Raw genomic sequence first — 20,129 nt, 5'->3', positions numbered from 1 at the left:
TCTGGAAGAAGGGTCAGGCAACTCAGGAAGACTACAAGGATGTCATGAAGTTAATCAGAGAGAAAACTAGAAAGGGAGAAGTCCAGCTAGAAGTCAATCTGGCCACCAGCATAAAAGTTAAGAAAAAATGCTTTTCCAAATGCATTAATAACAACAAGAGGCCAAGGAGATTCTCCATCCTTTATTGCATGCTGCGGTGGGAACACGACCTCCAGGGATGAGGAAAAGGCTGAGGTACTCAATGCCTTCTTGACCTCAGCCTTTAACCGAAAGCCCAGTTACCCTCTGCATATCCAGCCCCCTGAGCAGCAAGACAGAAACAGAGAGCTGAAAAGTCCCCACACTGCAGGAAGAAGTTGTTAGTGAGCTGCTGTGCTGCCCAGACATGCACAAGTCTAGGCAGATGCCATCCTTCTGCTGGGAACTGGTGAAGCAGCTCACAAAGCTCCACTCTCCATCATTTATCTGCAGTCCCGGTGAACTGGAGAGCTCCTGGGTGACTGGAGGTTGGCCAGTATGACACTCCTCTATGAGAAGGCTTGGAAGGACAACAGGGGGAACCAGAGGCCTGTCAGCCTGACCTCGGTGCCAGGGAAGGATATGGAACAGATTACCTGGAGTGCAGTGACACCATGTGTGCTGCACCACTGGGACATCAGGCCCAGCCAGCACGAGTTCAAGCAGGTCCTGCTTGACTGACCCAGCCTCCTTCTATGAACACCCAGTGGGTGGGGAAAGGCTGTGGATGTTGTGTACCTGGGCCTTCAGTAAAGCCTGTGATCACTGCTCCCACAGTGCTCTCCTGGAGAGCATTGTCCTTGCAGCCCATGGATTTAACAAGTTCCCTGTTTGCTGGAGATAAACTGCCTGGATTGCTGGGCCCAGAGAGTGGTGGTGGAATGAATCCAGCTGGCAGCAAGTCACTGGTGCTGTGCCCCAGGGCCCACTGTCAAAGCTAGTCCCGTTTCATATTCTTCAGGTTGAACAAGATCTAAAGTGCTGGGTACTGCCCCTGGGTCACAAGCCCCAGCAGCTCCAGGCTGGGAAAAAGTGGCTGGGAAGAGCCCAGCAGGAAAGGGCCTGGGTCTGGCCTGCTGGTCCATGGTACATGCCCAGGTGGGCAAGAAGGCAAATGGCTCCTGGCCTGGGTCAGCAATGGTGTGGCCAGCAGGACCAGGGCAGTGACTGTCCCCCTGTTGTGGGCAGTGGGGAGGCCTCACCTCAAGTGCTGTGTCCAGTTCAGGGCCTGGCACTGCAAGATGGACATTGAGGGGCTGGAGTGTGTCCAGAGGAGGGAACGGAGCTGGGCAAGGGGCTGGAGCACAAGTCTGATGAGGAGTGGCTGAGGGAGCTGGGGGTGTTTAACTTGGAGGAAAAGGAGGCTCAGAGGAGCCCTATTGCTCTCCACACCTCCCTGGCAGGAGGGTGCAGCCAAGTGGGGGTCAGGCTCTGCTCCAAGGGAACAAGGGACAGGATGAGGGGAAATCAAAAGAATGGTCTGGGTTGGAAGGGATGCTAAAGATCATCTTGTTCCACCCCTCCTGCCATGGGCAGGGACACCTTCCATCTTCCACGGAGCCCCATCCAACCTGGTCTTGGACACTTCCAGGGATCCAGGGGCAGCCACAGCTGCTATGGGCAGCCTGTGCCAGGGCCTCAGCACCCTCACAGGGAAGAATTTCTTCTTCATATCCAATCTAAACCTGCCCTCTGTCAGTGTGAAGCCATTCCCCCTTGTCCTGTCACTCCAGGCCATTGCAGAGTCTCTCTGCATACTTCCTTTAAGCTCCCTTCAGGCAGTGGAGGGCCATGATTACATCACCCCAAAGCCTTCTCTTCTCCAGGTAGAACACTCCCACTTTCCTCAGCCTTTCCTCCCAGCAGAGCTGCTCCATCCCTCTGATTCCCTTGGTGTCCTTGCTCTGGCCTGGCTCCTGCAGCTCCTTCCTGTCCTTCCTGCGCTGGGATCCCAGAGCTGGATGCAGGACTCTGTGCACCACAGTAGGTTCAGCTTGGATACAAGGAAAAATTCAGAGTGCTTAAGCACTGTGTGCCACAGGCTCCCCAGGGAAGTGGTGGAGTCAGCATCCCTGGAAGTGCTCCAAAAAATGAGTACACATGGCACTTTGGGATAAAGGCTTGTGGGTATGGTGATACTGAATTGAAGGTTGGACTCCCTGATCTTGGAGGTCTTTTCCAACCTTCATGTGCTTCTGAGTTTTTATATTTGTCCCTGGGGATACTGCTCGGAGTCCTGCACCTGGTCCTTCTTTTGATTGTGGACATGTTGTCCTCTGGACTTCCACATTGGGATCAGTATTCCATTGAAAGGGTTGTAATCCTCTTCACAGCACTGCAGAAACAGGCAATGCTGAGCCCCTTTGGAGTGTGACAATGGTTGCTTAGGTGTTGGTATCCACAAGAACTACTTGAGCAGAGTAAGGATACTCATAATTTCAGCTCCTCAAAGAACTGCTTTTGTCTGCTTGTTTTCCTGAGGAGTCCCAGACCACTGCTGTGGATTTAGAAAAAATAGGAAGCATCATTTGAACTTTTCTCACTCCAGAAGTTTCGAACAACTTCACAGTGAGCCACACAGGGATCTAATACAGTTTTATGCTTCTTACAGCAAATTTCATAGATAATTCATGTATTTCCCCACGTGTTAAGGATCTTTGCCAGCCAGGGAATTCTGTTCTGACCCCCAGCAATTTGTGACATTTGGCACTGTCTGGCAGTGATTCACAAACTCAGAAATGCCACAGAGAGCAGGCCAAGGGTCCCTATAGCTGTTGAATCATCCCAAGGGGCTGCTCAGGCTGGGATTCACAGGAGGATCCACTGGAGAACACCAAGAGAGGACCAGCTGAGGGAGGCTGATGAATGAGTTCAACCTTCCTTGCCGCAACAGGTCTCGTGAAGGACAGCAAGAGAGGCTGAAGTCAGGTTCTGCTGTAAATTTGAAACACAAAGGATCTGAGGCAGATATCAGGAATATCAGGTACAAAACCACAGAGCTGTCACACAGAACACCTGCTCTGGGGTCTAGAAACCAACTCTAGGGAAGGTCAAAGGCACTCGGTTTCCTTCAGCCTGGGGAACATCCCTGCAGCCAAGGGCCCCCAGGTCACACTGCAAGCCTTGACAACTCTTCAGAGTCCTGTTTCATCTTTGCGTAGGTGGCAGGGCAGAACTGGGAATAGAGCTGGGCCAGCAGAGCCTGGGAGGGGATCTCTAACTTGGTCCTGTGGCTCAGTTTGTTCCATATGTGCACTGCATAGGTGTTCCTAAGGAGTTTGTGAAGCTCCAAGGCACTGACTGCCTCAAACAACTTCTTCCAGTTCTGCCAGGGAATAGGATAAACAACTTCTGGGGCAAGAGCACTCACACCTTTGCAGCTCATGCTCTTGATAGTCCTGAGGGAGCACCACTTCTTGAAGACACGAGTTAGGAGGTCTGGGCCCTGGCGCCCCCAGACCCAGCCATTGTAATTCTGCACAAAGTCCTGCATGCAAAGCTCCATGAACTTGTGCTTGGCCTTAAAGGATAGAAAGGCCCCATTCAGTTCAACGTCATCCTGAATGCCAAGGGCATTGGTGAGGTTCTGTAAGTTCTTAAGCACAATGAAGTCTGTATCCAGGTAGATGCCACCAAATTTCCACATGAGGACAATTCTGCAGGCATCAGAGAGGACAGGTAAAAAATGTGGCTCCCAGTGCCGCAGAGGCCATAAGTACCACCTTTTCAGAGGCGTTCCAGAAAAGAGCTCTGTCAAGTCCAGGGGCCGGATTTCCACGTTGGAGAAGCAGCTCAGCAAGGAGAAAGCCCAGTGCTTGGGCAAGGAGGCGTTCCCTTTGGCCAAGCCTTTCATGAGCACCAAGACTCTTGATGTGGGGTGTGTCCTGGCCGCTGACTCCACAGAGCACGAGAACAGGTAACTTGGTGAAGTTTGCTCTGAGGTCTCCACAAAAAACACCTTTCCTGTGGAAGGAGAGGGCCCACCAGCAATGTCGAGGGGAGAAGGCACATAGTGAGCACAGCTGATCTCAGCAGACAAGCCGTAGGTGGGGCCTCTGCTCTTTGGGTCCTCCCCGATGCCCCAGTACAACTTGATGTAGGCAAAGGATACAAACACAAAGATGAGGATAAACAGGGCCCAGGGCTTGTGGCTCTGCACCACCCTGGTCAGCTTTAAGAGGCAGCTGGGCATCCTGAGCATTCTTTCTCCAGCCGGAGCCTGCTCTCCCTTGACAGCCTGAAGGGAACGAAAGAAAAAAGCCTGACAGATGAGGCAGCAGAGTATGAGCCTTCCTTCACAAGTGTGTGTGTCCCATCTTCATAGCTGTGCACAACAAACTCTGGGAACACCATTACAGAACTCATCAGTCACCCTTTCAAACTTCCAGTCATTCTGAACGTGAGACACACATGCAAAAAAATTCTGAGAGGAGGAAGCCAAACAAGCTGCAAATAGGACAGAGAACTCAGCTGGCACAATTGTGTTTGTCATTTCTCCCTTGATCACTGTGCCTGGGTCATATATGGAACTTCTCATGTGCCCAGAAAATGGCTTCTTAGAGGCACTGGGTGGTATCCTAATGCAAGGCACTGGGACTTAGAGGACAGAGGAGAGGCTGCCAATACACAAATGATCAGCTCTGGAATCCCAGAAAGTTTTCTCCACCCGCATAGAAATGCCAGCCTGTGCTGCAAGCGCTACAGGCAGCAAAACCCAGCCCACTCTGCCTTTACTTTCCCCACCCTCCACACCACAGCTGGGTTAACCCTGTAAATAATTTTTTAAGCTCTAGAAAGCAAAGAGGCACAGACTTGGTGGGACAGAGCTGGTGTTGTAGAGAAGGCACAAAACTCACCTGTCACTGCTTTCAAGATACCACAGAATTCCCTGCTCAGCTGAAAGGATGTTTAAGAAATTAAAGTCTGTAAGGATGACTAGAACTCTATGGTCTGTCACTTGCTTTTTATGAAAAGGAACAGTGAACACAAGGAGGAAAAAAAGGGGAGGATGTGACATCATTCGTCTCTAATGAGTAGCTGATACAAAGGTCACAAAGATGAACCATGAACTAACCAGTTAGTTAAAAAGTAATTAAAAAAAAAGATGGAAATTGAAACCCCACTGTTGCCACACTTTGAGCTTTAGACTGGTGGGAAAATGGCTCAATTTGTTTTCTCCTCCTTTGCTAAAATTTCTCAGTGCTCACACCGCTGCTGGGGCTGCTGCTTTAACTGAGTTGAGCCTTCCCCAGAGCTGCCTGCTCCCGCCCCAAGCCCTAAGCACAGAATGCCCCCTTGGAAACACACTCTTTTAACCAAATACTTTACTCGTTCATTAGGGAATACTCCCTCATATGCCAGGGACCGCACTGAAGGACTTTGCCACATTCAGGTGTATTGCGGTGGGTCTTCAGGGCAGTTAGGACTTGGTGAAGGGAAGGAGAGATCTTGACTCCATTTCAGAAGGCTAGTTTATTATATTATGATATATATTACATTAAAAAAGACCACACTATAACTATACTACAAAGAACAGAGAGAAAGATTCATCAGAAGGCGAGACAGGAATAGAAATGAATGAATAACAAAGTTCTGTGACTCCCACAGAGTCTGAGAGCTGCTGCTTTCTTGATTGGTCACCAAGTAGAAACATCCCACATTGACCAATCAAGAAAGCACCTGCTGCATTCCACAGTAGCAGATAACAAATTGTTTACACTTGAAGCTGAGGCCCTTCAGCTTCTCAGGAGAAGAAAATCCTAGCAAAGGGATTTTCACAAAATATCACAACCACACAGGTGTCCCTCATTCTAGGACAGATACCCCTTGCTTTTGTGATCAAGGGAGGCTCACCTTCCCTTGCATGAGACTTGCTGGCCCATTCATAAAATCCCTCCTTTATCAGTACAGCCATTAAATTCAGGGTTTACTGCAGTTCCTCCTCAGCTGCCTGAAACAAATATTGCTCTGCAGTGCCCCAGACCTCTCTCCTCTCCCCAAATCCTTCCATGCACAGCAGCACCATGGATGGACTCATGACAACTCTCGTCCCAGCACAGGGACTCCACAACCACTCTGGGCTACCTGGTCCAGTGTTTCACCATCCTTCCTTTCATTCTAACTTGCCACACTTCAAGGTGTGCCCATTGTGTCTCCTGCCATCTCTGCATTGAACAGAGGAGAGTCTCACTTGTGTCCTTCACCCACCCACCCACCTTCAGCCAGGTGTTTCACACCCTGAACACACAGCCCAGCCTGCTCTAGTCCAAGAAAAGTCAGCAGAGCTCTCCCAGCCTCTCCTCATGCACCATGTGCTCCAGGCCCCTTCTCACCTTTGTGGCCCTTTGCCAGATTTGCTCCAGTACGGACACACCTCCCTCATCCTGGGATTCCAGAACCAGCCCTCCAGGTGTGTCTCACCAGTGCTGAGTGGCGGGCAAGGATGACCCCTCATGACCTTGCAGGCTATGCTCCACAGGCTGTGAGGACATCTCCTGGCTCCTGGTCAGCTTGGTGGTCCAGGGGATCACCAGGCCCTTTTCTGCCCAGGTGCTTTCCATCAAAATGCTGCCTATAATTTTCATGGCCTTGCTTATTAAATTTAAAAGCCAAGTAAACCAATACAGGGTTTGAAATATGCAAACAAAGATATGTCCAAACAAAAATTGCAAAATGCAAAGAGACACCTCACTGCACAATGTAAACCCTGATATAAAAAATCATCAAGGATCCCTTGTTCCGAGCACAAAAGAGATAAAACAAAGGAAACAGACACCGGGCTGCCACCACAGATTATCTTGTAACTTCACCGTACAAAGACTGCCACCAGTCTGCTGGTAATGGATCTGCACATGCTCATGCCTACTTTTAGTACACCCTTCCCTGAGGAAAGCGATTTCCTGCTCTACAGGACTAACAGTGCTTCAGTGGTATTTCCTTGGTAGCAAAATCACAGACAGCAAAAAAGGGAAACAACCCAAACTAGATGATAATTGAATGATTGACTGATGGTACACCATGCATTGTGCATGAAGCCAACTTACATGAAGCCAAAAAAGCATCCTGCATTCCTGTAATCCTTAACTTTTCAAATTGTAACAGCAGATATTCAGAAGTCCCTGAAACTTGGTAAATCATTTTTAATAAGAAAAAAACTTCATTACTGAGTGATATTCCTATAAAACATCGTATCATCTACATGACAGTTGAAATAGACAAATTCTTCCATAACAAATGGAAGAAATGAACCGTGAAAATTCTTTAAGGGCATGCATTTGTGATGTCAGAGAACATAATGTTACATTCTCACTTTGCACTGAAAGCAATTAGGATTGTTTTTGCATAATTACATTAGAACTGTATAATTCTCAGAGTATGAGTTCTGCAGAAGTTCTCAAAACCTCCAGGCCTAAATCTTACTATACCAAGTAAAACCAAGTGTTTTAGTCAGAGGTTATCAGATGACCACAGGAAAACTACAGTTGTCCATATCACAGAAGTGCAAGTGTTGTTTCAAAAACAGAACATAAATGGAGGATCTCAATAAGGACTTTGCTATTGTTTCCCTTCTAGGATTTAATTGATACAGCTTATACCTAGGTAATTAAGAAATTTAACCTATGAAGCTGGATAGGCCTGCAAATTAACAGCAAATTACAGGATAGAGGGTGCAAAGAGATTATCTAACTAGTAGCAAATATATGTGTATCTATAGATACATAATATATTATTAACTAAAATGGATTTGCAGTGTAATTCTTTGTTGTACCTCAGAACATGCAGAGAAACTGGTTAGAGATGGCTTTGCATCATGGGCAAGATGCTTTGGTTGATCCCAACATTTTCAAGCAATAGCTGGGCCCTCTCGTGGCCAGATCAACTGTCATTCCTGCAATTCTGGGCACTAAAAATATACATCTGGACTTAGGGAAAGTACTGCTGGGGTAGCAAAGCAGAGAGTGGTAGCTCTTGCAGCAAGGGACCCAGCACTGGAGGAGTCTAGCCTGGGGCTGGTTGGAGGATCTGGTAGAGATCAGCTAGAATTTGTCATGAACATCCAGTCTTCATGGGCTAAATGAAAGTACACTGTGGTATAGCTTCACTTCTTTCTTTGTTTAATTACTGCTTGTTCTTGTGTATTTTTATCAAGATTTCAACTACTTTATGGCATTAAACTACAAAAGCTATGTTTAAATGTACATCCAGCACAAACACAGCAATACTGCTTTGGTTAGCCTCAGAAAAGTGTTTGTGCTAGCCCCTGTTGTCTTCAGAGGAACAAAAAAAATACACTTGTGATTAGTCCTTTCAAGCAAATGTGTGGACAGAGGAACTGCAAAACATGTGAGGGGGTGTTTGTAAATTTATTACAAATTCAGTAGCAAAAAACAGAGAGGAGAGGAAAAGGTCCAGCAAACCCTTGCATACCTAGGTAGCTGCTAAGAGTCTGGAACAATAAATATCATCCATCACAAGCAGCCTGATAGAAGTATTTTGGGGACCCCCCAGAAAACAGCTGAAGATCTCAATTTTCTTCAGATTTACATTACTAATGAGAGTAGAAGAGGTGAGATTTGACAATAACAGCATTCAGCAGGTAACTAATCAGGCTGCTAGGCATAGAAACAGAGAGTGATGCCCAACAGGGATGCATCCACCAGCAAATTCCCCTAGTATTTAGGGGAATTAGTTTTTAGCATTTTACCAACAGCTTTAGAGCTCCTCCTCCTGAACCCAGAGATGATGGCAGATCAAGCACATGTGAATGTTTGAGGTAAGAGGAGAGCAAATCTTGTAAATGTAGTATATTAGACCAATAAAATACTGCAGCTGAAGGCAGAGGACATTTAGGCACTTGTCTCTTGACTACATCTTCTGTATTTATCATGACTTCACCTTTCCAGAATGAACCCTGCAATATCAATTCACTTAGAGTGGGCTTAGAACTATGTTTTCTCCTGAAATAAAAGAAAGAAGTGTACACACCCTCTTGTATAGCTGTAACGAAATGCTGGATAGACACTCTGTGGCTTGCATTAAAAACAAGCCAGAGCAAAGAGTCAGAGAATGAGATTAGCAACTTTCTACAAAAAAACCCAAAACAGATTGTGGGAAGAAATAATATGGCAGTTTTGATTGCTGCTGATTCCCAGGTCACGGTACACAAAGTAGCCACAGATATGATGGCACCTCACTGAAGCTGTCCAGAAAAAGTATCTACAGGGTCTGTTATTTGCAACAGAGAGTACCAATGATGTACCTAAGCAAAGGCCACAAACAGAAAATCAGATAGCCAGACATGGCAACATCATTACATTTCAATCAGCCTCCCTGAATACAATAAGCAGTAGCCCAAGATAAAGGGAAATGGTCAGTACTACTGTTACATTTAGACAGAAATTTGTAGGATCAGGTTTGTTAAGCAGGACCTGCCTCTGATGAACATGTGCTGGCTGGGCCTGGCCCCCTGGTTGGTCATGCTCAGTGTGATCTGTTCCACAGCTTTCTTTGGTATCGAGGTCAGGCTCATGGGCTTGTGGCTCTCCAGATCCTCCTTTCAGCCTTCTTGTAGATGGGTGTCACATTGGCTAACCTTCAGTCTTCTGGGACTTCCCCAGTTGACCAGGGCTGCCAGTAAATGATGAAGAGCAGCTCCGTGACCTTGTCCACCAGCTCCCTCAGTCTCCTTGAGTGGATCCCACCTGGCCCCACAGATTGTGCAATTTTAACTGGAACAGCAGGCCACTGTATCCTCCTGGATTACAGGGGTGTTATCCTGTCCCTATATCCCTGTTCAGGGGGCCTGACATCCTGATAATAACTGGTCTTTCAGTTAAAGACTGAAGCAAAGAAAGCATCAAATACCTCAGCCTTTTCCTCATCTTTGAATAATAATAAATGATAATTTATTATCATTTATTATTATTATCCATAATAAAGGATGGAGAGTCACATGTAATCTCCTCACACGTAATAAATGATGGAGAATCTGCTTGGCTCTCTGTTATTAATGGATTTGGAAAAAAAATGTGCTATCTCTTGTGGCACATGCCAAATTAAATTCTAGCTGGGCCTTTGGCCTTTCTGACTTTCTCCCCGCATAACCTAATTACCCTTGTAATTTTCCTGAACCACTTGTCTCTTCTTCCAAGGTGGTAAATATATTTTTTTCCCCTTGAGTTCAATCAGAAGCTCCCTGTTCATCCAGGCCAGTTTTCTTCCCTGCTGGCTTGTCTTATGGCACATTGGGCTGGCCCCTTCCTGTGCCTTTCAGATGTTGTTCTTGGAGAATGTTCAGTGTCCTTCAGGACTGCCTCCCAAGGGACTGCCTCAACCCTGAGCAGGCCAAAGTCTGGAAATCCAAGGTAGAAGTTTTGTGACTCCATTCCATACTTCTTCAAGAATTGAAAACTCTCATTTCAAGACCACTATGCCCAAGACAGACTCCAACCACCACATCTCCCACCAGCCCTTCTCTGTTCACAAACAGCAGGGCCCAGTATCCCCAAGTTCCTCTTACCTGTAGCCAGATACAAAAATTAATTCTGGGTTGTTTCAAAGTGATCTCTGAACTCTCTTCCAATCTCATTCCCTACTGACCTTCTGTCCCTCTAGCAGGCTTCATGTTCCTTCTGCAACTGGAACTGGAAAAAAAAAAGGATTAATAATATTGGTAGCTTTACTATCTTTTGAAAATTTTTTCAAACAGTGTTTTCTATAGTCTCATGGTGTTGCCATATTTAACTTGCTAGACTTCATGTGCCTACTTCATTTTCCCTCTGGTGATAGGTGCCATTTTGAAGAGTGTTTTATACTTCTCATACCTCTGCCAGCATATTACAAGATGCTGTTTGGCTTCACCATTATACACAAATTTAAATGTCAAGATATCAGCTTGGGCTATAATGGCAGGGTGCAGCTGAGTGACTTCCTTCTGCAGTTTTCTCTTCTGGACTCTGCCTGTTCATCTAATTTCCAGGAATGGTTATAAAGCAAAAACCAGAGACCACGAGCCAAGTGAACAAGGGAATGATCACAACCACTTGAGAGAGATAACCCTGAAGTGTCTATGAAAGAATAAAGGGGTGATGTTTGTAAATGGCATATCTAAACAGAGCATGGGGAGAGCTTTGCTTCCCCTCTTCTCTCCTGCTGAGGACACACCAGCTCTAGGCAGAGCTCAGTCCCCAGCATGTATCACATTAAGACAGGTAATGGCACTTTCCCACAAGAATCTACTTTGCACTATGGCCTTCCAAGACTACACATTTTGGGAGGAGGGAGATAAAACAAAGAGGAGAATAAAAAGGGGGAGAAGAGCCCTATGGAGCATTACCCCTTACTGTGTGTCCTGGATGCCCCCAACACAAGAGCTCCTGGCACAGGAGAGCTCTCAGGCAGCACAGAGACAATAATCATCCTTCAGTCACTTCCCAGAACACTGGATCCGGAATTACCTTCCTGATCCTTCCATGCTCCTCTTCTGCTGCACTGGTCAGTTCTGCATCTGCCTGGCTCTTGAGGTACAGCACCCATGTACCAGCTAACCTTCATGAGCCCAAGAACAGCAGACATGGCATGAAATAAGCTGTATAAACACACAGTTTCATTGAAGGGCACTGTCATCAGTGTGGCAATGCTTTCTCAGAAGTGCCTGGCTCCTAAAAAAATTAAAAACCCAGAAATATTTCACAAGGAATATATTCTTTGAAGAAAAAAATAAAGTTGTCTGAAAGATGCAGAACATTTTAGTGTCTCCTCTGCTTTTATTCCTGTTTGTCTTTTGGTAAAAGTTTGCATAATTTAAAAGAAATAAAATCAATACAATTCAACAGTAAAAACAGAAGAAGTCTGTCAGACCAACCAGAAATGTGTATAATGTAATGGAGAACTATATTATGCCTCCTAAAAAAAGCTATGGGTCAGCTTGATAAAAGAATTTTCCATTTCAAATTAATCACTCTTCAGTTGAAAACAAGACAAAAACTCTCTGCTGAATTTTTTTTCCTCTCTCATTTTCTTTCCCCCCTCTATTGAACAAAAGCCTTATTGTTCTATGACTTTTCCAAAACACCTTCAGCCTCTCAGACTGGCCACTTTGGAATGTTTCTACACTACCTGACACATCACCTGGCCAGCAGCCCAGGGAGCAGCCACCTCCCGGTCAGCTGCCCTTTCCTCCAGACCCTCTGCTTTCCTTGGGACTCTGAAAGGGTAACACACACTTTCTGTCCATACAGCTGCAAGAAACAGCAAGACCCCACCATCCTGTCCCTAACAGCTTCCACCCTTTCTTAAAAACGTTCAAGCAGAGGCAGAGTGTGCTGCTCTGACCAGCTGTGGTTTTGTTGTGCAATGGGCTGGGTTTGCCTAGTTTGCAGCTGGTTGGAACCAGCTGGAATCATGGCCCCTTTCCACACAGGTGAGCCCTGCAGCCCCTGGCTCCCCAAACCCTGCCAGTTCTGCCTCATACAGAGTACTTTGCAGTGTTCAAATACAGAGAAGTCCCTAGGGTTTTTTTCTTCAGTAAGGATGAAACTTGGATTTGAATGTTGGATTACCAGCTGGTGAGCTGCTCTTCACTACCTAGTGCAAGCAAAACTGGTTAAAAAAGAAATTAGGTGGTGAGGGTTATTGACTTCCTGAACTACTCATATATTTATTTCCCTTCCCTTTGTGGTAACATTGATTTCCAAAAATTACCTGTCCAATTATTTAGAAATTCTTTAAAGAAGGAAGATGATGATCCCAAGTGCCATGTCATCATTTACCAACTTGAATGCAAAGGACTTGCCAACAATTTATTGATGGCTTCCCATCCCATATTTTATTATTTGCTTAAACCTGTTAAAAGCTTATCCCAAGCAGCTCTTTAGCATGTACCAAAGGGCTCTCTACCAGTTAAACAGGAAGATAGGGACATCCCAGCACTGCCACACACCTGTGAAGACTTCCCAGAAAGCAAAGCTTTGTGTCTCAACTAAACCAGCTTGAAGAGAAGTTGCCAACAAAAGGGAGATTACCTCAGTAATCTGAGGCAGAAAACTTTGCCTACAAAATAAATATGAAGCTTTCCTGAGCATTTGGTTTCCACAGAACAGCTCGACTGAAGCACAGCTATGAAGGAGAGTAGTTAAGAGCACTACCTCTCCATCAGCACTTCTCCCTCACAAACAGCAAGAAAATAGCGATGATCTGGTTTGGTTTTTTAGAAGACTCTCCACAGCTTAACAGGAGAGAAAGACAGAAGTATCTCAGGTAGTAAATAGGTGCAGCAGGTTCCAACAGCTGTTTCAGCAACAGCGGTGAAAGCAGCAGGGAAACCACAGGGTCCTCTGGGGCACTGCAAACACCCCTGAAGCCAGAGAAAAAGCTCCATTTCTTCCCATCATGTCTGATGAAGTCTCATCAGAAGCTACACAACAGTTGATGGTGATGCACCCCTGAGGTTTCACCCAGCAGTTTCAGTGGAGGAAATAAAGCAAGAGGAAAGACCACAAGCCCAGGAATGACTGCCACACCAATGCAAACATGCAGCTGTGTTTGCATGAAATTTTCTCCTGTTTTTACCTTAGCAGTGCTTTGTGACTGCCTAAAAAGTAAAGCAAACATTAATAAATTTCCTGGTCCTGTCAGAAAGAGGTGCTTTGGGACTTAGCTGGGATAACACAGAGATGACTTGGAAACAAAGAGGTGTCACAGCAGCCAGAGACAAGAGCCAGGTCCTCCCTCACTGAAACCAGGCTGCACTTCCCACTGGGCTAGGGACTGACCTGTTGAGTGCTTTTCCTGTGGCACACAAAGCAAGGAATAACTTGTTTGGTTTTTTACAGTCCCTTTTGTGTGGCACTTGCTATGCAGGACTGTGTGCCACATCCCAGCAGCAATCCCAACAGGCACAAAGCAGCTCTCACGCTGCCAGAGCCCCATCCTGTTCCAGCCCCAATGGTTGGTTACGCACAGCTGCAGCAATGTGCTGTTGGCTCAGCAAGGCACAGAACATCCATCCCAGTGTTTCCAAAGACAGACAGGACTGCAACCCACTCCAGGTGATATAAGACAAGTTTAGAGAATTTCCACACAGATCAGGTGAAACACTGGTTTTAAATGCTTTGTTAAATGTGTTCCTTGGTATTGAGTCCAGGATATTTTCCCTAATTAACATTACAAAAGATCCAGAATCTTTTTGCTGCTGCTTCATGGAGAAGGTCAAATCCATGATTCCATTCCTACCTGCCAACAGGTTTCGCTCTTGCTTTTGTTTTTCCCAGAAGGCCAAGATTTTTTCTTTTTTAAGCTTTTCCTTTAAAAGCCAATAGAAACATCAAATCACAAGAAAATAAACAAAATCTTAAAAACTCTAACTAGAATCCAAGCACAATTGTCAAGGCAGACTTTTAAGTAACATTTGGTACACCAAAATTAAACATACTAATCTTGTATCTAGAGCTAAGGCAATTTAGAAATAACCAGTGGGTGTAATCCCCAACAAATAAATTTGGTGTTAAGGCACCCTTAACTGAAATTAAAAAAAAAAAAAGGCTGCTAAAAATTTACATAAATCAGCTCCCCGTAACTGTGTTTCAGAGCAGCTACGGGCATTTTCTTCCTTTTGAACACAATGGAAAATTCAAGACTACAAAGCTTTCATCAAGAACAAATTAGAAAAAAACCCTCCCAGAACTATGGACTGCACAAATTGTCAAGGCAAAGCAAGTGGGTTCTTTCCTTCCAAAGACCACAGACAAAAGTGCCCTGCACTGCACCTTCTGCTTCTACCCCTTTGCTTTTTCCAGTCCAGCATGTTTGCCACGAGCAGAAATAGGAACTGATACTCTGAATTGCTACCCCATGCTGTGGAGAGCTGTGGTCTAAGCTGTTCTCTAGGAATACTTGGAATGAGGCATTGTGAAGCAGAGAGATGGGCTCAGGACTTGTGTTTGGATCTGTGCTTCTCTGCTCCTGTCCCAATGCTACAGACTGCCTGGGAGCAGCTGCAGGTCAGTCTGTGTGAACCCATTGCCACAATCACAGCCTAAAGGAGAATCACAGGGCCTTTCCCAAGGCTGCACCACGTACTCCTTACCACATTTCAAATGCCTTGACTTTTTACACAGCCAGCACCTAAGTTATATGTTCCTGCTCACTAAGGAGTACCCAAACATATGGAACATGGAATACCAATATTGATAGCCTGATACCAATACATATGGAACACCAAGAGCTAATGCAATTAGTTCTGTTCACTTCTGCACACTCCATAAGAATAACCCATTTACACTTAGCTCAAACAGGGTGTATCAGGATCACTGGTGACCTCCCTGAATGCATCCTTTTAAAATTCCACTGTTTGTGCTCCACATGGCACTTACACAGAGAATTCACCTGTCTGATCAAGAGCAGAGATTTCTAACACTGAAATTGTCACTGCCTGCTCAAATTAACACAGGGCTAAACTACTGGAGGGAACAGCTGGAGCTGTACCAGGGCAGAGTTAGGGGGGATTTTGGGAAAAGGTTCACCCAGAGGGTGCTGGGGCACTGAACAGGGATTTGGTCACAGCACAAGCCTGAGAGAGTTCAAGGAGCATTTGGACAATGCTCTCAGCCCAGGGTGGGATTGTTGGGGTGTCCTGTCCAGGGCCAGGGGTTGGACTCAATGATCCTTGTGGGTTCCTTCCAACTCAGCTTATTCTGTGATTCTACTCAAACAGAGGGCTGGCAGGGAAGTGTCATTTCTGCCCTTCAGTTTTCCCAAAGCCCTCCAGGGAACTGTGCAGGTATGAGCTGTCCCCTCTGGGGCCAGGTCACCAAGGTGTGGGGTAGCAGGACCTTCTGCTGATGTCTGCTCCTCACTATTCAGGGATACCTGGCATTACCCAAAAAGCCTCAGGAAGATTAATTTTCTTTACTTTACAAAATGCTGTTGCTAGTCTTAAGACCACTTGTTGAAATGCAAGATTCTGCATGTCCTTGCAAGGATCTCATATGATCTTGACTGTTTCTTAACTGAAGGTTCATAAACACAAACAAAACACCACAGCTTGATGCCTACCTCAGACTTCTGTGCCTATTTCATGAATGGAGAGGTGAGATTTACTTGTACCAGACAGACACAACAGCAGAACAGCAAAGCCCCACCAGCAGGTACTGCACAGCCAACCCTCCCTGCTGCAGAACACAGCATGCCAGTGATGTGGGAGCTGTAACCTGCCTCCCAGCTCAAAAAGGCCTGCAGCAACCTGAAGCCCACCCCTCATTTTCTTTTTTCTGAACCTTCATCCACCTCCTTCAGGATGGGCTGTGACCCCCTCACTTCCTCATGGCAGTTGCATAATTCCCCAACACTGTTCTGCTCAACACCTTCCTTCCCACTCTGGCACAGCCCTTGAGCCCAGCACAGGAGACACTGGGGAACAGCAGCTATTGAAGGATGGCTTCAGGAATCAGAGGTGACCACCAACCCACAAACCCTGAGCTGTGAGGCGGGACAGAAGATGGAATTGCACAACAGGGGAGAAAGCTCTGGCATCTCGCTTTCCACCCAAAGAACACAGGAGAATAATTCTCAGCACCCTGTCAAGAAGTTTCCCAACACCTGTTTTTGTAGACCATTTTTTGGGTCTCCTTTAACTGAAAGAAGCAGCTTTGTACCTCACAGCTTTTAGTTTTCAGAAGGCAACTATATAAACCCCTCATCAGCACTTAAAATGAAAGGGTTGGCAGAATTTGTCTGTGTAAAGCCGCTGGAAAGGGCAAAGAGACAAAAGGACAGGTGCGAGCAGTGGGCGAGCTGGGAAACTGATACAGCTCCATGCCACCAACAGCTTCCAAACAGTAGTTTCCTGTTACTATGTTTCTGTAGTAAGTCAGGCAGGCTCTTGTGTGCTGGGGTATAAAATTTAAGACTAAACACTGTCTTAACCCTCACAGCTCAAGAGAATATTGGCACATGGTGGGAAAAGGTGCCACCCTTTGGTGGCAAATCTGAAGAGACCATAAGAACACAGAAGTCGGAACCCCACCTGATCAGGAAGTGAGAAAATTCTGTTAATTCACAGTATCACTGTTAACTACAAGGAAAGATGGTCTAATAGCAGACTACACATGGATTTAGGGGACCTCTGTTTATTTTGTTGCTCTGGAACAGGTTTCTTACAGACCAAGGAGAAGGTCACTTAGAACTGAAGCAGGAAGTGTCACCTCTGATTTGAAATTATACTGAAGCCAATGTCTACATTTCTTCAAGGATCTCAGGGGTTGGTTTTTTTGTCTCAAAACTTTCCTCCTGTGAGTATTGAGGAAGTAATTTCGTATCTGACATTGCAACTGCAAGGCTGAACTTATTAAATATTGGGAGACATTAACCTTGCATAAACAAGCAGTATTATGCAATTGTACAAAAAAGAGTGTGAATATTTTCCTTTCTAGGAGGAAAATCTAAACAAACATGACTTAATCCTTCGCCGACAGGGGAGTGGTTGGTTCACAATACCATAATCTGAAGTTCCACTAGACCTCATTTAAACTGTTGGGTGGAGTTCCCAGGCCCAGTTTAAGATAATTATTAAAGTCAGTGAAGACAGGAAAAAATTAATGACAAGAAGTGTGTTGGTAGCATATTACCTGTTTCCCAGTGAAAACACCACCCAAAAGAAGATCTGTGAATCTGTTCTGGAACCTGAACAACCCAGGAACTTGAGGTGTTTTAGTGTTAATTTGATCAGGAGTAAACACAACCCCCTGATGAGAGCAGAGAAAGGAACCACAAATCCAGAAGACACGGTCCAAGTTTTTGACAAACCTGGGAAGCACAACCCTTAGGAAGCTGAATAATAGCACAGCTACAGTGATTTACTGGGGGGCTGCCAGTGGAGACAAGGTGACCCAGTCTCTCCTGCCATCACATACTGTAACTTGATTCAAACCACCAGGGCACTGACAGCAAGGCAAATCCAGCACAAGGGTATCCTGCTCCTCTGGTCTCACCTCTACACAGGGAACAGGCACTCCTGCATGGTTTCTCATGGTGACTGTGACTGGCACAAAGGCTTCTCTCTGTACTAGAGACCAAATTAAATGAAAGCAAGATGGAAGAATTACTCATAAGCACCTTGTGTCAAAATACCTGCTGATGACAAAGCCAAGGTGAGGGCTGATTGCTGCTAAAGGAAGTGGCCCCACTCCCTCCCTCCTCAGGCTCTTCCTCGGTGCTCCTCTGAACCTGCTGTGACCAGCCTTGCCAAAGCTAAAGCAGCAAAAGGCTGCTTCTGCTGAAGGTTTTCCTTGTGGAAAGATACCCGTGAGACAGACACAAATATTGGTACAAAAAGATTCTATGGCAGGCATCCAGGAGGCTGCATCCTTCTGGTGTCACTGAACTTCAGTGGATGGTAACTTGGCACAATGATGCCCCTGAACAGAGAAAACCTCATTAGAGCTACATTAAAAAAAACCAAAAACCAAAAAACAAACAAACAAACAGAAAAAAACCAACAAAAAAACTTCATTAGTGCCATAGAGCTTGGATGGAGGGAGCAAATGCCTCGAGAGTCAGTAGAAATCCCATAGGAAGGAAACCTTGAGGCACAGGGAGAGCTGCTCCCTGAACTGCACACCCAAAGCTAAACCTGGCAGGCAGACTGCTTCTCACTCAACTCCACACACTCCTGCCCTCAAGGGTAATGGCCATTTGTGTGTTGCCAAACAGGACACATAAATAAGAGAAGGGCATTCACATGTACCTCACCAGTCAGTGTTTCCTCCTACACAGCCCCGACTCGGGATGCTGCTGGCATTGCTACAAAACCCATATGCAGGGATATTTGAGTTTCTTGAGATTTCCTCCTCTGGCTTCCATTGCAACAAACCCCGTGGATAACAGTGCAAAACCACCGGTTTCTTCAGAGTTAAGAAACATCCACTCTATTCTGAGAAACCTCTCACGCATTAGAAGGCAATATGTTCACTTCACCAGGATGGTTCATTTTTAGCCAAAGCTTCTAAACTCGTCTTCTTTCAGCAGCATTAATAGTTTTAGGTTTCTACAGTTACAAGAGTTCTGTATTTTTTTAATGCCTCTTTAGTAGGTGCTCTCTTCTCCCTCTCCTACAGTACTATTGTGAATCTCCATCTTTCTACCTCAGACCTTATCCCTGTCCAGATTCCGACGCTTTCCAGAGCGCGTCTGCCCGGGAGCACAGCAGCCAACTGCACCCTTCCCGCTCACCAGTTCTGATGTCTTTCCACCCTCTCAGCCAAACCAGACCTCTTAGTCACCGCTGGTAGAGCGGAATTCCGCTTTTCTTCCTCCCAGCTGACCCCTTCCTCTTTGTCCTCCCACTGCTGCCATCCTCCCACACCTTCCAGCGTCCCACCAGCGCTCCTGGGGCAGCATGGAACCCTTGCAGCCTGCGGCACAGGCAGCTACGGCGTGCGAGCTGCCGCCCTCACTCGCCCCTTCGCCACTGCCCCCGCCATACAAACCTCACAGAGGTGTGGGAAACCCGAGGGGGGTTGTCCTCCACACCCCACGGCCGAAACGCCGCCGCCCCTCCGGGAGGGAGCACTGAGAGCTGCCCCAGAGAGCCCCGGCGGCCGCACGGAGCCGGCCCGGCGCTGCCGGGGTCCCGCTGCCACTCCGGCAGCACGGCCCCCCGATCCGCGCCTCCCCAGTGCAAAAACGCCCCTTTCCCCGAGCGGGACACGAGGGCCAAGCCGCCCAGCCCCAATCCAGCCGAGCCCCGCAGAACCGGGCTCACCTCGCCGAGAGCGCGGCTCTGTCCCGCAGCCCCGCCGCCAGCCCCGCCGCCAGCCCCGCCCCCGCTGCCGGACGGGACCGAGATGTCCCTCCCGGTGCCGCCCCTCAGGTCAGGTCAGGTCGGGTCGGGTCGGGTCGGCCCCTCGGAGGGACCCGTCCCCTCCCCGAGCTCTGGAGCGGCGGCGACGCCCCGCAGAAGGGCCCCACCCCCGGCGCTGCCGCTTTCGGCCGGGCGCTTTGGGACTTTTAATTCCCACTGTACCACTTAAAATTGTCCTAAGTTTGTCCTTAAAATTTTAATTCCCACTGTACCACTTAAAATTGTCCTAAGTTTGTCCTTAAAATTGTCCCAC

The 20,129-nt window shown here is 46.8% G+C and overlaps 3 protein-coding genes across 14 annotated transcripts in view; 1 reads left to right on the top strand and 2 right to left on the bottom strand.

Annotated features, from left to right (window-relative positions):
* The window catches only part of LOC119708403 (lactosylceramide 4-alpha-galactosyltransferase-like), an 11,093-nt gene extending 6,099 nt beyond the window's left edge, over window positions 1-4,994 (bottom strand). Inside the window, exon 1 of the mRNA XM_038154819.1 lies at window positions 4,875-4,994. The gene's annotated coding sequence lies outside the window, so the exon portion shown is untranslated. The remainder of the gene's footprint in view (window positions 1-4,874) is intronic.
* Window positions 1,652-20,129, bottom strand: part of LOC119708402 (lactosylceramide 4-alpha-galactosyltransferase-like) — an 18,692-nt gene continuing 214 nt past the window's right edge. For 2 of the 12 annotated variants that reach the window (XM_038154806.1, XM_038154807.1), the window contains exons 2-4: window positions 11,475-11,678; window positions 10,538-10,661; window positions 1,652-4,255 (exon numbers count right to left, since the gene is read on the bottom strand). In XM_038154806.1, coding sequence (XP_038010734.1) covers window positions 3,128-4,255; window positions 10,538-10,606 — 1,197 coding nt within the window. In that variant the 5' untranslated portion in view covers window positions 10,607-10,661; window positions 11,475-11,678 and the 3' untranslated portion in view covers window positions 1,652-3,127. The other 10 variants (XM_038154817.1, XM_038154811.1, XM_038154813.1 and 7 more) reach the window with 9 other exon arrangements.
* The window catches only part of LOC119708466, a 25,414-nt gene continuing 17,705 nt past the window's right edge, over window positions 12,421-20,129 (top strand). Inside the window, exons 1-2 of the mRNA XM_038154930.1 lie at window positions 12,421-12,439; window positions 19,274-20,056. Coding sequence (XP_038010858.1) covers window positions 12,421-12,439; window positions 19,274-20,056 — 802 coding nt within the window. The remainder of the gene's footprint in view (window positions 12,440-19,273; window positions 20,057-20,129) is intronic.

Source organism: Motacilla alba, chromosome 1A (assembly GCF_015832195.1).
Source record: "Motacilla alba alba isolate MOTALB_02 chromosome 1A, Motacilla_alba_V1.0_pri, whole genome shotgun sequence".
Classification (NCBI taxonomy): domain Eukaryota; kingdom Metazoa; phylum Chordata; class Aves; order Passeriformes; family Motacillidae; genus Motacilla; species Motacilla alba.
This window is presented reverse-complemented; position numbering and strand designations above follow the sequence as displayed.